At 44.2% G+C, this 14,725-nt stretch overlaps 1 protein-coding gene across 1 annotated transcript in view; it reads right to left on the reverse strand.

Moving 5' to 3' along the window:
- The window catches only part of MADD (MAP kinase activating death domain), a 149,513-nt gene that overhangs the window by 78,197 nt on the left and 56,591 nt on the right, over positions 1 to 14,725 (reverse strand). The window contains 6 exon segments of the mRNA XM_040328248.1: positions 5,766 to 5,935; positions 9,422 to 9,502; positions 9,588 to 9,701; positions 12,222 to 12,353; positions 12,505 to 12,600; positions 12,602 to 12,809. Coding sequence (XP_040184182.1) covers positions 5,766 to 5,935; positions 9,422 to 9,502; positions 9,588 to 9,701; positions 12,222 to 12,353; positions 12,505 to 12,600; positions 12,602 to 12,809 — 801 coding nt within the window.

The following is a 14,725-nucleotide window of genomic DNA, read 5'->3' on the forward strand; positions in this document are numbered from 1 at the left end:
GCGTCTATAGACGTGGGCTACCTGGCTTGGGAGAGAGCTTGCATTTGTTCCACCACAGAAAAGTGGTTTGCTATGGGAATCAAAAAGGGAAAGGGGGGAAGAAAACAAAGGGGGAACGGGAGGATTGGACAAGGGTAAATAAGGGGGTGGGGAGGAGGAAAGGGAGGGAGGGACAGACAAGATACAAAAGGAAAGCACTCACATGAGACACATCCCTATATGCTAGAAAAAAGAAAAAAAACAATCGCTAGAGCAGTGATTGATGGTCGGACTTTGAGGCAAGACGGAAGTATATATAAAAAATGTTTATTACAAAATAGAAAAATATACAGCACTAACAGAAATTAATAAAACTATATAAATTGATAAATGAATATGGACAAAATCCTTTGAAGTCGCCTACGTGTTTCGCTGTTGGGCTTCCTTAGGACGAGACAAAATGGATTTTTGACAATGTACAGGTATTATTTCATAGTCTAGAACATCATGGCGAAATTATTCATCCAGAGTGTTTGAAGCATTCCACACAGGTATGCGGAAATGTCAAAAAGTTGTTTTATAGTAATTCCAAATGAAACTAAATAGTGTTGATCATCATTGACACGGATCAATTGCACCTGCAATGACAATCCCGTGGTATCAAGTGAAAAAGAAAAGGAAAAAGGGTGTATAGGGCGTTGCCAGGTATTCGGCAAAAGATAGTAAGCCCAGTCTAAAAATTCCAGGTGTAGAGATATAGCTGGTGCGGTTTTTCACACTGTCATATATAGGCATTTATATAGTGAAGATCCAAACACACAGTTTGAGTAGTCAACACCTTAGGACAATATAGTCCAAAAAAGCCAGCAGCTCTGAAAGCCTGAAATGCGCACGTGTGCCCCAGGGTAACAGCCTGTGATTTTGTCCATATTCATTTATCAATTTATATGGTTTTATTAATTTCTATTAGTGCTGTATTTTTCTATTTTGTAATAAACATTTTTTATATATACTTCCGTCTTACCTCAAAGTCTGACCATCAATCACTGCTCTAGCGATTGTTTTTTCTGGCTTGCTATGGGGTCATACACAGAGAAGTGCCAGTGGGGGACCCCAAAGGAGGAGGTAAGTGGTCACTTTGTGCAATACCATTGCAACAGAGCAGGTACATTAAAAAAATATAAAGCCTTGATTCTTTGCAATATATATTCTTTCAGGTTTTTTTTTTTTTGCACAAAGAATTTGCTTTCAGTTTACAGAAATCAGATTAATAAAAGATGGTTGGTAGAAGTTACAAACTGCAAATAGCTTTGTCTTATTAAATAAGCCCCAATATACTACTATATATTCTCAGACGAATAGTGAACATTTGGTTTCTTATCCAAATGGTCTTAATTAGGAGATTCAAAACTCTACTGGGAGCTTCTTGTATGTCATTAAAGAGACTGGCAGTAATCACGCCAAGGCATATACACGCAATTAGCTACCTTGATTGCACAGCATATTAGAACACTTACATCTCTAATTAAGGAAACTTTGTTATAAATAGCATTAAAGTGGAGCTCCAGCCAATACAGTATTTGTTTTTGCATTGGATAGAGTGGTGAGCTCCTAAAACCTTCTACAGTTTTTTGCTATATGTGTCCTTGTTGGGAAGATTCCCATCAATCCGCATCTTTATTACGGGTGTCACTTGGACAGAACGTGAGAAAATAAGGATGAAAAAAAAAAAAAAAAAAAAAAAGCAAGAAAAATAGATTTTTGGCTTTCCTGTAAATTCCTCATCTTGGAGTATTTTACAGGACCAGTATTCATTGACCATGGATTATAAACCTCTACCTTCAGGTAATTGGACGCAAGCAATATGCTGTGATCAAAACACAGAGGGGAGAGGGATCTGTGTCCTGTACCGTACGCAAAGGTAAGGAAAGTTAAAATTCCTATCATCTTTATCATACAGGACTGGTATCCATAGTCCTTGGGACGCAACTAAGCAATAAAACTGAGGGGTGGGCAAGAACTTGGCAAACAGAACTGCCAAAAGGGCCACGTCAAAAACAAGGGTTTAACGGAACACGAACAAATAATCAGATAACAGCTTGAAGCACCAAGTGGCCAAAGCTTTAATCAGCTGAAGCCTGAATGTCCACCTGATAGAATTTGGAGAACATGTGAACAGGGGACCAGGTTTGGTCCTTGCAAACAAAACAGATACTTGATGCTGAAAAGCCTAGGACACACTATTAACTCTGGTGGCATTGGCTCTGATAGGAAAGGGAGAAACCTTTTCTTTAAGGGGCGTAGACCAAATACGTTGTCTGATCCACCTGACAATAGCGGAGCAGGAGGCAAGGTGTCTTCTAGAATGGGCCATAGGCAATGCAAAGAGGGACTGAGGCCTCGTACACACGACAGAGATTCTCGGCAGAATTCGCCGAGAAACTCGGTCAAAACCCGGATTCTGCCGAGAATCTCTGTCGTCTGTACAGTTTTGGCTCGATGGAGCCGCCGAGGAGCTCGACGAGAAAATAGAGAACATGTTCTCTATTTTCTCGTTGGCCGCGTTGTTCTATAGGAGAAGGCGGCCCGCCGAGCTCTTCGGCGTCTTCATCCCAAAACGAGACGAGGAACTCGACGTGCCAAGCACGTCGAGTTTCTCTGTCGTGTGTACGAGGCCTCAGTCTTGCAAACAGAAGCTGCTGCTTTTAGGTGAACCCGACAGTCTTGATAACATTTAGGCAATGTGGGGCAGTTCCCCCTGTCCCGTTTTGGGGCAGGACATTGGAAAGGGAGGACAATGCCCTCTTTAACCACTTCCATACCAGGCACTTACGCACCTTCCCGCCCAAGCCAATTTTCAGCTTTCAGCACTGTCGCACTTTGAATGGCAATTGCGCGGTCATGCTACACTGTACCCAAACAAATTTGGCGTCCTTTTTTCCCCACAAATAGGGCTTTCTTTTGGTGGTATTTGATCACCTCTGCAATTTTTTTTTAAAAAAGACTGAAAATTTTGGGAAAAAAATCACGTTTTTATTTTTTTGTAAATAAGCAAGTTTTCTCTTTCAATTATGGGCACTGATATGGCAGCACTGATGGGCACAGATGAGATGGCACTGATGGACATCGATGAGGTAGTACTGACGGGCACAGATGAGGTGGCACTGATTGGCGGCACTGATGGGCACACATAGGCGGCACTGATGGGCACACATAGGCGGCACTGATGGGCACACATGGGCGGCACTGATGGGCACACATGGGCGGCACTGATGGGCACACATGGGCGGCACTGATGGGCACTCATAGGCGGCACAGATGAACACTGTGGGGTGGCACAGATGGACACTGTGGGGTGGCACTGATGGACACTGTGGGGCGGCACTGATTTACTTATGTTGCCAGCGCGAACCCCCCCTGTCAGGAGAGCCGACGATCGGCTCTCCTATACTCGCGTCTCTCAGACGCAAGTGAGGAAGAGCCATCAACGGCTCTTCCTGTTTACATCGTGATCAGCCGTGATTGGACACGGCTGATCACGTGGTAAAGAGTCTCAGTGAGAGACTCTTTACCGAGATCGGTGTTGCGGGGTGTCAGACTGACACCCTGCAACAACGATCGCCGCGATGCGCGCCCCCGGGGGCGCGCAGCGGCTCAGAATTCTGAGGATGTCATATGACATCCAGTCAGGATTCTACAACCACTTTGCCGCCGTCAATATGTCATTGGCGGGCGGCAAGTGGTTAAGGTGAAAGGAGCAGGCCACCTTTCAAAACGACCTTGTCCAAAAACACTGGAGGTAGAATTGATGTCATGATACAAAACATCAGGACCAGACTGAAGAAAGGCCAAAATACGAGTGAAAGTAGCTCCGTTACTGTTTGGAAGAAGCCAAGGCTCATCCACTAGATGTGTGATTGTCTGTGTACCACATTCTTCTGGCCCAATTTGGTACATCGAGAATAACCGTGACAGAACCCTTTCCTCCCATCTTGCGCAACAGTCCAAGAGGGCTCTTCATCAGAGAAAAGGCATAAACAAGTTGAAACTGCACAGGCTAGTCTTGGCCACACAATTGTGGGTGCAGAGGCCTCTCCCATGAATCAAATCATTGGTGGCTTAGAAAGTCGTGCTGCCAAGAGCTGGAATGCACGTTTCTGCCCATGACAATATTGAACCTATTCCTTTCAGGACTGCTAGGCTTCGGGTACCCCCTTATGTAGGCCACTGCTGCGGCATTGTACCGATTGTAGTCCGACTGGGCGACCTTACAGAAGGGCGTTCTAATGTCATAGAGACAATCTGATGGGAAGTTGTGACTCCTCTGGAACTATGTCCACTGAATACTCGGAGTTGTAAACTCCGCCCCAGCCTGTAAAGCCCGAATCTGTTGTTACAACATTCTTATGAAGGAAAGACTTTCCAGATTCCAGAGGCAGGATTAGAGATTCATCATCTCAGGGAGAATTTTGCTTGACAAGAATTGACTGATCCATGGACTGATCTGCTTGTTTCACGGCTTTAGGATGCTGGATTGAAGGGTTCTGAAGTGAAATTAGGCAAAGGGAATTGCTTGAAAGGAAGTCACCAAGACGCCTAGAACCCTCATGCGAAAATTAATTGAGGAATGACCTTGTGCCCCAAGGGCTGAAGAGCCATAATGGAGGCAATTTTCTCCCAAGGGAAGAACATTCTGGCCTGGGCTATGTCCAAATTTAGACCCAAGTACTACAGACTAAATGAGGGGTAGAAAGAAGACTTTGTAAAGTTGATTATCCAGCCAAATGTTTGAAACCGAATGGCTCTTTGGACACGGTTCTGGCCGAGTAGGCCTTCAGCATAAGGTCACATGAACGTCCTGCATTCGAGAAAGTTCTAGAAGCAGGGCAAGCACTTTTGTGAACACCGGTGGGTGCAGGGGAGCCTCTGAATGTCAGTACCACAAACTGGAAGTGCAGGTGTCTTTTCGAGCTGGTTCCCCTATCGGATAGGGTCCGGCCTCGACTACGCATGCGCAGTCGGAGGAAACGGAAATCTCAGAGCCTCAACAGCTGTTCGTCAGCTGTAGACGCGCTCACTCCCGATGATACACGCCGCACAAGCACTGCTCAATATCACATCTGATCCGCCCCTTACTGTATAGAGCGACATAAAGAATAAAGCGGGAATTAAAAAATAATGGCCGTCTGAAGCTAGTGCATGAGATATGTAAATAACCTGTCATTCACAGCAAGGCGGAAGAACGGACAAAAGTTTTCTCCTGTTTGTCCGTTTTATCTCACTGAAAAAAGAAGAAAAGAGTGAGTGAGTGAGTGAGTGACTTATATAGCGCAGCAAATGCGAACTTAATCGCCTCAAGGCGCTTGACATCCAGAGTCGTACCGGTCCTTCAGAAGAGGATTGCTCAGAGCTGGATTAACTCTTTGTGGCAAGACTGGGCACAGATGATAGGAAATCTTATGCTCTACATTGTTACAGCAAAAGGGAAAAAAAAAAAAAAAATTGGGTTTACATCCCACTTTAAAACCCACTTGAATATAACAAAAACCTGTCATCACAGACCCCAAAAGAAGGAGACTCTGTATGAAAATCTACTGTATAGTAATATCCAATACAAAAACAGCAGTGTTTCAGCAGCATATATAGTTGTACATATGGGAAAGTTTACCATAACACATCATATATGACCACTGCAAAAACTACTATTCAACAATAGCAGCATACAAGTGGCCAAGGTTTAACATACAACCTACAAGCTCTAAACACAATAGCATCTGCCACCTTACCGTGTCGCCACGTCTACAGAGTCAACATCATTTCCATAAATAAGGGGGTTGAACTCTGTGGAAGGGGTACCCTGGGCATCGCTGTGGGGTCGAAGCATGGCATCTGAGCTCTCATGGAATCTGTCCAGGTTAAGGATAGGCTGGGTGTTTAGGCTCATACTAGCCAGGGCCTGTACAGGTGAAAAAACACAATGATGTAAGCTATGGCTTTCAAACTACCCCCCTCCCCCATGCATGGTTTACCCATACAAGCACTGAGGTGAAGCCCTGGCACACAATTGGCATTCCAAACAATCCCAAAGGTGTTTAGCATGGTTGAGGTCAGGGCTCTGTGCAGGCTACTCATATTCCTCCACATCAACGTCAAACGTGACGGAGAGACCTGAACTGAACCATTTGGGAGGTACGTTTGCATGGCTGTGGCCATACAAAGAGCATGATAATCATGTGTCCAAAGGCTATCAGCGATATTGTATAATTTAGGCCCAATGTGACCAAGGCCTATGTCAGTATAGTACTACCATTTCAACTGATCAATTTTTGTTTTAATACCAAATGGCCTGGTATAGAAAATATGACTGCATACATGTCACATCTGACAGTTCAAGTAGTCGGCTATTGTCACCTGTCAAGTCTTTGTGCAAGTCACCCAGAGTTGACAAGTTTGGCCAGATGGGTTTATGGTGAAATCGGCCAAAAAGTGAAGTTACTTGAAATGGTTCAGGCATGCCAATCCTCAGAATGGTAATGTTGGCATTAGATCATATCAATATTTTACATGCCTATTTATCTACATTACATAGGGCCCAACATAAAACAAACCTATAGCCAGCTGACTTTTACAATAACCTTAATATTTCTGGTAAGGCAACAGAACTATAAAAAGGCACAGAAAAAAATATAACGCAATTTATCATTTTTGAGAGGATTATAATCTCTGCTGCACTGTGCACAGGATTAGTTGATGCAGATAATCTCCTGGAACACAACAAATCAATAAACCTTGGATGCTGATCTGATTAAACAGCATATTCTGATCGAGGTTTACTGTGTCCAGGCAGAGATCTGCTTTGAGTCCACTGGAAACACCTACACATAATTGGGTCACAGCAATCTTAGTAATAGGAAGAAAGAACAGAAAGAACCTTGTTATCGGAGGCGAGAAGGCGCTGCTGCGTGATCACGGACATGCTGTGCAGACACTGAGAGGACGTCACATGACAACACCAGCGGCCAATCAGAGACAAGACGGACACATGAGCACAGAAGAGACAGGATGGAGGGAAATAAATTACCAATCACAGAGCACAGATGAGAAAATGGAGAGCACGTTTGTTCTTAATTGAGGATAGAATATTGTAGCATAAAAATAAAGAATATAAAATGTATTAAATAAAGCATAGAACTGCAGCTCAAAAGATAACATAGTAGCACTGCAATAGGATCCACACTGGTAGATCCATTTGCAGAAAGCAATTTTATGATACGCTGAGGAAACCAGGTGTATCACAAACAAATACAAAGCACAAGATAGAAAATCGAGAGAGAAAGAGACAGATAAGTAGAGAGAAGGAAGAAAAAAGAAAGAAGAAGAGAGGAAAGAAAGAAAGAAAAAAAAAAGCAAAGAAAAAAAAAGGGAAATGGGAAAAAAAAGGTAAAGGAAAAAAAAGTGCAAGAGAAAGGGAAAAAAAAAAGGGAAAGGGGGAAAAAAAGAAAGGGGGGCAAAGGAAAAAAAAAGAAAGGGGGGCAAAGGGGAAAAAAAAGAAAGAGGGGAAAAAAAGAAAGGGGGGCAAAGGGAAAAAAAAAGAAAGGGGGGCAAAGGGGGAAAAAAGAAAGGGGGGCAAAGGGGGAAAAAAGAAAGGGGAGCAAAGGGGAAAAAAAGAAAGGGGGGGCAAAGGGGAAAAAAAGAAAGGGGGGCAAAGGGGAAAAAAAGAAAGGGGGGCAAAGGGGGGAGAAAAGAAAGGGGGGCAAAGGGGAAAAAGAAAGGGGGGCAAAGGGGAAAAAGAAAGGGGGGCAAAGGGGAAAAAAGAAAGGGGGGCAAAGGGGGAAAAAAAGAAAGGGGGGCAAAGGGGAAAAAAAGAAAGGGGGGCAAAGGGGAAAAAAAGAAAGGGGGGCAAAGGGGAAAAAAAGAAAGGGGGGCAAAGGGGGGGCAAAGAAAGGGGGGGGGAGAAAGGGGGGAGAAAAGAAAGGGGGGCAGGGGGGGAGAAAAGAAAGGGGGGCAAAGGGGAAAAAAAGAAAGGGGGGCAAAGGGGAAAAAAAGAAAGGGGGGCAAAGGGGAAAAAAGAAAGGGAGGAAAAAAAGAAAGGGGGGGGAAAGAAAGGGGAGCAAAGGGGGGGGGAAAGAAAGGGGAGCAAAGGGGGGGAAAAAAGAAAGGGGAGCAAAGGGGGGGAAAAAAGAAAGGGGAGCAAAGGGGGGGGGAAAAGAAAGGGGAGCAAAGGGGGGGGGGAAGAAAGGGGGGCAAAGAAAGGGGGGCAAAGGGGAAAAAAAGAAAGGGGAGCAAAGGGGGGGGGGAAAAAGAAAGGGGAGCAAAGGGGGGGGAAGAAAGGTGAGCAAAGGGGGGGGGAAAGAAAGGGGAGCAAAGGGGGGGGGGGAAGAAAGGGGAGCAAAGGGGGGGAAAAAAGAAAGGGGGGACAAAGAAAGGGGGGGACAAAGAAAGGGGGGACAAAGAAAGGGGGGACAAAGAAAGGGGGGACAAAGAAAGGGGGGACAAAGAAAGGGGGGACAAAGAAAGGGGGGACAAAGAAAGGGGGGACAAAGAAAGGGGGGACAAAGAAAGGGGGGACAAAGGTCAGAAAATGGCAGAAAATATGGAGGGGGGGGCAAAAATAAGATTGCTCATGGAGAAACAGAAAGATAATGAGAAATAAAGCACATAAAAAATACAAATATAAAAACCGCAAACAGATAAGGGGAACAACTTCACTTCTAAAAAAGTAAATAAATAAAATAAAAAAATATGAGAACACAGAACCCCATCCCTTACTCATTAACCAAATCTAACCCACACAACATCACAAAGAGCTTACCTAGTAATGGACTCCACTAGTTTTGAACATCTTCAGTTCCAACATCTTTTCTGCCACTGGCTAAACCTACACAGTTAGTCACCTTTAACTCGAACAGAGGCGTACTTCTAGTGTCACTAGTGTAGGAGTATGGTCCCATCCAAGTCTGTGAAAGAGTTACTCTGCACTTCCAGCCAGCACCAGAAAAGATTTCAGGTCTGAGGATGTAAACATCAGAGAAGGCCTCCTTCCTTATTTGGAGTAGGTAAGCCCCTGGGTGGAGTGGTCTGGGTTAGATTAGTATTGGGGGGGAAAGGAATTTAGTTTTTCTTTAACAAAATATACAACGTAAAAGAATTGAAAAAATGAAAATAAATAATTAAATAAATAATAATAAATAAAAAAAACGTATATAAAAAATGCAGAATAGAGGAAAGGGACTGAGGAAAAAAAAACAAAAAACACACACTATAAAAGAATAAAAAAACCCCCACAAAATGCAGAAAATAGACTGGCCTGTACAGAAAGAAGTCACCAAGGAGGAAAAATAAATGCAGTGCAAAACTAAAATAGTTTAACCACTCTGCGATGTGAAGCAAGAACTTTAATTGCCAGAAACCAGGAAAATCAGCGCATTTGCTTCCATTTCACCTGCTTGAGGTGCTTCTTGAGCTCCGATGCTTCGGGTTCCGGCAGGATGGGTAAAAATTCTGCATTAGTAGGTGCGACAACCTGCCAGAAAGAAATAGAAAAGTTCACTGAAATCAGAGACATTACAGGTAATTACTTACAATGATCACAAAGGTTCAGTACGTACCTTGTTAGTGTCCAGATCTACCAGCCAAACATCATCGGGCATCCTAAAGTCAGACTTGTAGAGAAAGAAGCTAGCAGGGACTCCTATGATGTACGGAGTGGGTGCCAAGAGCAGCTATATAAAAAAAAAAAAAAAAAAAAAAAAAAAGACCTCTAAACATCCTTATGTGAAATAAACACCAACACGTTGTATAAACAGATGCTCTATTTCACGTTTAAGTGGTTCTGATGGATTAACATGGTTGTAAAGCTCAGACATGAAATATGAACAAAACGCATCCCTCTATATAGTGTGTACTTGTCTTATTCCACAACACCAAGTGCCATTTCTGTCTGCTGCCTCCTTCCTCTGCTATCAGCATGAGTCACATTTTCCTGACACCAAGAGGAAAAAAGGTGACAGGGGAGATCTCTACAGCCGATTGAGCTGCGTGACAGGGGTGTGTCCCTCCCCTCCAATTAGCTCTCAGAGCTCTCTTCACTGATGCAACTTCAGCTTTCCGCCCCCTGCTTTTCAGAGTTGAGAGATCCTGTGTATGTTCTGCACTTTGAATGGATGTAGGGGGAAAACGGTTTTAGATAAATAGGTATTGCACAATGGCCACTTTCACTTCTTCCACCTTCCTTCTCCCCACTTTATTTATTTTCCCCCCGTGTTGTCACTTTTTGTATCCTTTTTGTTGATTGTTACACGTTTTTTCACTGTGTGATTAGTAGGGTGTGAGTCCTCGTGCCTACCCTGAAAGTCTTGGGAGGCGGTGGACATGGCCTTCTGGTAGGTTCGTCCTCTCTCATCGGGTCTCCCTTCGGTGGAGCCCCAATGAGGCCAGTCACTGCACTGAGCATGTTAGGGTTTGCAACCGCTTCAATTTTTCTTCTTTTTACCTGAATGCATCCATATCACACGGAGACCGGTATTGTGGCTATTGATTAGTAAGTTAGGACTGCAATTTTTTTGTGGCATTAACAAATATCAACAGATTTCAGTTGTGCCTCTATGGGCAGGTCTTCTGCTCTGGATTCTGGTGGTAGAATCTGCAGATGACTGACTAATAGCTGGGCCAGGCTCACTGCTCAGTATCCAGAGGAGTTGTGCAGACCCACCATCTGCAGTTGCAAGAGTTAGCTGTCAAGCGCTTCATAAAGTGGGCACTAGAGGCAGCGGTTTGATTCTGTGCTGTTCCAAGCAAGACTAAAAATCGGGCCCCCCCTCCATCTAAAAATGTTTCCATCCCAGCCGCTTTAAAATTGTTCACGTCCATGCAATGGCGACAAACGACATACATTTTACTATGCATAGGCGACACTTTAAAAGCCTTTACATGTTACCCCTTTAGATTTTCAGAGGAGGTCTGGTGCTAGAATTATTTCCCATGATATTTGTGGCGATACCTGCCATGTATGGAAGGATCGTCATTTATGTGCATGAAGGAAAGCATTCGCCTTTGTATGAGAGCACGGGAGAATGGGGGCACTTTAAAAAAAATAAACATTTTTAATTAAAAACAAACTTTTTTACACTGTTGCTTTACTTTTTTTTTTTTATAAGCAATTTAAAGCGGAGATTCGCTCCAAAAAAAATATTTAAAGCCAGCAGCTACAAATACTGCAGCTGCTAACTTTTAATATTAGGACACTTACCTGTCCTGGAGTCCAGCGGCGTCCGCAGCAGAGGACGAGCGATCGCTCATCACCCTGCTGCTCCCCCCGCCATCCACGCTGAGGGAACCAGGAAGTGAAGAGTTTCGGCTTCACTGCCCGGTTCCCTACGGCGCATGCGCGAGTCGCGCTGCGCCCGCCGATTGGCTCCCGCTGTGTGCTGGGAGCCGAGTGTTCCCAGCACACAACGGGGGGGGCGACGGGATGTGACGCAATGCGTCACATCCCGTATCTGCACCCCCTCCCCCCTGAAAGGTGTCAAATGCGACACCGGAGGGGGGGAGGGTGCCGATCAGCGCGACTTCACTTTAGGGTGGAGAACCGCTTTAATTGCTTTCACAAGGAATGCAAACATCCTTGTTACTGCAATAGGCATGTGACAGGTACTCTTTATGGAGAGATCGAGGGTCTAAAAGACCTCAAAGTCCCTTTTCTGCACTTAAAAAGCATTCAAAACACCAAGATCAGAGTTTCTACTGGTGCCGACGGTTTCCGAGTAAACCGGAAGTGCTGTCATGTAATCGCTTCGGGTTTACTGTTACGGACAGCTTTGCTTGGTTGTCTAGCCAGCCAGTGGATGCGCCGGCTGGTAGCTCAAGTCTCCTGGTGGGACAGGAGAGCCAGAGAGAGGAAGGCAGAAGGAGGGGCGCCCCTTCCTGCTGCTTGTAATAACAATCAAGTGTCTAGTAAGCCGCTCTGATTGCTATTACAAGAGAGCCCACTGCCGTCTTTAAAAAAAAAACACACACAAAACGTCATCCCTGTACAGAAGCCGCCCCCTGAAAAATGCCACCCAAGGCAAACGCCATGTTTGCCCTCATGGTAAGAACACCCCTGACTACACCCTACACCCTGACTACAGGGACAGTCTGAGGTTATCCAGGATTGGATCAAAAAATAACAGTCATCAGAACATGGTAAATATCAGTAATCAGTGGTGAATAGTAAAAAAAAAAAAAAAAAAGTTACTTCGTACCTGCTCAGCAGATGCCATGCATGTGGGAAGGAGTGGAATTACAGGAAACATATATTCCAGTGGATAAATCATAGACACAAAAGCCATTACAGACATAGACAATGCATTGTAGTCTCGAGATTGCAGCACAACCTGAAAAAAAAAAAATCATCTGAAATTAAAATCTTATACTTCAAAACAACAACAGACGCCGATCATGAATATGTATGACGAAGCATGCAATCGTGGACATTTTTTAAAAAGCCACAGCTGACTCATACATCTGTTGTATCATCTGGCATACCTTGTGCTCCAACAGGATGCAGGACAAGACTTGTAAGCAGGCATCGACTCCCAAAAGTTCCAGGGGCAAGTGGAGGGGAAAATCCACCAACGAAAAAACGAGAGGGTTCAGGAAGGGCAAAGGTCAAGGGTGGCTGCAACTCCAAGGGCAGAATCTCCACGTCAACCCTTTTCTGACCGGGTACAGGAGTCGGGGAACGCAAAAGACGGTAGATCCAAGCTTCAATTTCACGCAAGTCATGCAGGAGAACATTAGACTTCTCCTCCAGCTGAAGGGAGCCAGTGAAAATCCTCCACATGGTGTCTCTGAAACACAAATATTACAATTATTTTAATTCTTATACACCAAACTTCGGTACCTCAAAATCTCAATTTTTTTGCGATAGTTGGTTTGAAAGCTGTCAGAATCTGTATCGCAAGTTTCCTCTGGGCTCTTGTAAAGTCATGAGTACAGTGGTTTAATAGAGCGAATGCAGGGTCTGGGGCAATGTCTGTATCGTTATGGTGTGACCAGGACACATAGAAAACAATAGGGATAAACCATGGGGAAATATGCATGCATTGAAGATGAGAACTGGGCCACTGGTTGGGCACCCCTGCTTTACAGGCTCCAGTGGAAGCCTCTCTACCAGGACTAGAGAGATGCCGGGACTTTCATTCTTCCAACAGCTAGAGAGTGTCAGGTTCATAGACACACCGATAAAAGAATCGCTGAGGGCGTCATTGAGCTTCATAAAATATTAAGCAATACAGGATTTCATATGGGAAGCGTGTGCAGTTGACTGATTACAAGACTGCTGTTTGCACAGTCAGCGGAGAAGAGAAACACGTTAGACTGGAAAGAAGAGGGACATCCCAACATAGCCTGAGAAACTTCTCTCAGGAAAGTCAAATGAGCAATAAAAGATGTTGTTATTAAAGTGAATGCAAGAACAGGAAAAAAAACAAACAAACAAACAAACAAACAAACAAACAAACACACACACACACACACACACACACATATATATATATACCTATGCAGTACTCGTCTTCAATACATGCATATTTCCCCATGGTTTATCCCAGGGGTTGACAAATTTGCTTGGAATCTAGGAGCTAAAAAAAGTTAGGAGCCAGAAAACGCACCCCGTCCCGACGAGCTTTCGCGCAGAAACGAACACATACGCGAGCAGCGACCGCATATGTAAACAGTGTTCAAACCACACATGTGAGGTATCGCCGCGATTGGTAGAGCAAGAGCAATAATTCTAGCCCTAGACCTCCTCTGTAACTCAAAACATGCAACCTGTAGAGTTTTTTAAATGTCGCCTATGGAGATTTTAAAGGGTAAAAGTTTGACGCCATTCCACGAGCGGACGTAATTTTGAAGCGTGACATGTTGGGTATCAATTTACTCGGCGTAACATTATCTTTCATAATATTAAAAAAAATGGGGATAACTTTACTGTGGTCTTATTTTTTAATTAAAAAGTGTAATTTTTCCCCAAAAAAGTGCGCTTGTAAGACCGCTGCGCAAATACGGCGTGACAGAAAGTATTGCAACGATCGCCATTTTATTCTCTAGGGTGTTAGGATAAAAAAATATATATAATGTTTGGGGGTTCTAATTAGAGGGAAGAAGATGGCAGAGAAAATAGTGAAAAATTACATTAGAATTGCTGTTTAACTTGTAATGCTTAACTTGTAATACCAACGGCCACCACCAGATGGCGCCAGCTTACACATCTGGTGGTAATAACTTGTAATACCAACGGATCACCACCAGATGGAGCCAGCTCACAAAAAAGCCCCCCCCTTCCAAGCCAACTCTCCAGGACCCCATTTCTAGTCGCCATGGTGACCCGGCGCCCGGGATTTGTCGAGCCCTGGTTTATCCCTATTGTTTTCTATGTGTCCTGGTCACACCAGAACGATACAGACATTGCCCCAGACCCTGCATTCGCTCTATTAAACCACTGTACTCATGACTTTACAAGAGCCCAGAGGAAACTTGCGATACAGATTCTGACAGCTTCCAAACCAACTATCGCAAGAGCCTGGAAGGCCCGATTCACACCTATGCATTTCTAGTGCTTTTTGCAGATTCGCACTACAGTCCCATTTAACATGGTTTCCTATGGAACATGTTCTGTATTGCAAATCTGCAAAAAGCACAAAAAATAAAATGCATAGGTGTGAATCAGGCCGAAGACCTCAACTCTTTCTATAGTAGAAACCAA

Source organism: Rana temporaria, chromosome 11, assembly GCF_905171775.1.
Source record: "Rana temporaria chromosome 11, aRanTem1.1, whole genome shotgun sequence".
NCBI lineage: Eukaryota > Metazoa > Chordata > Amphibia > Anura > Ranidae > Rana > Rana temporaria.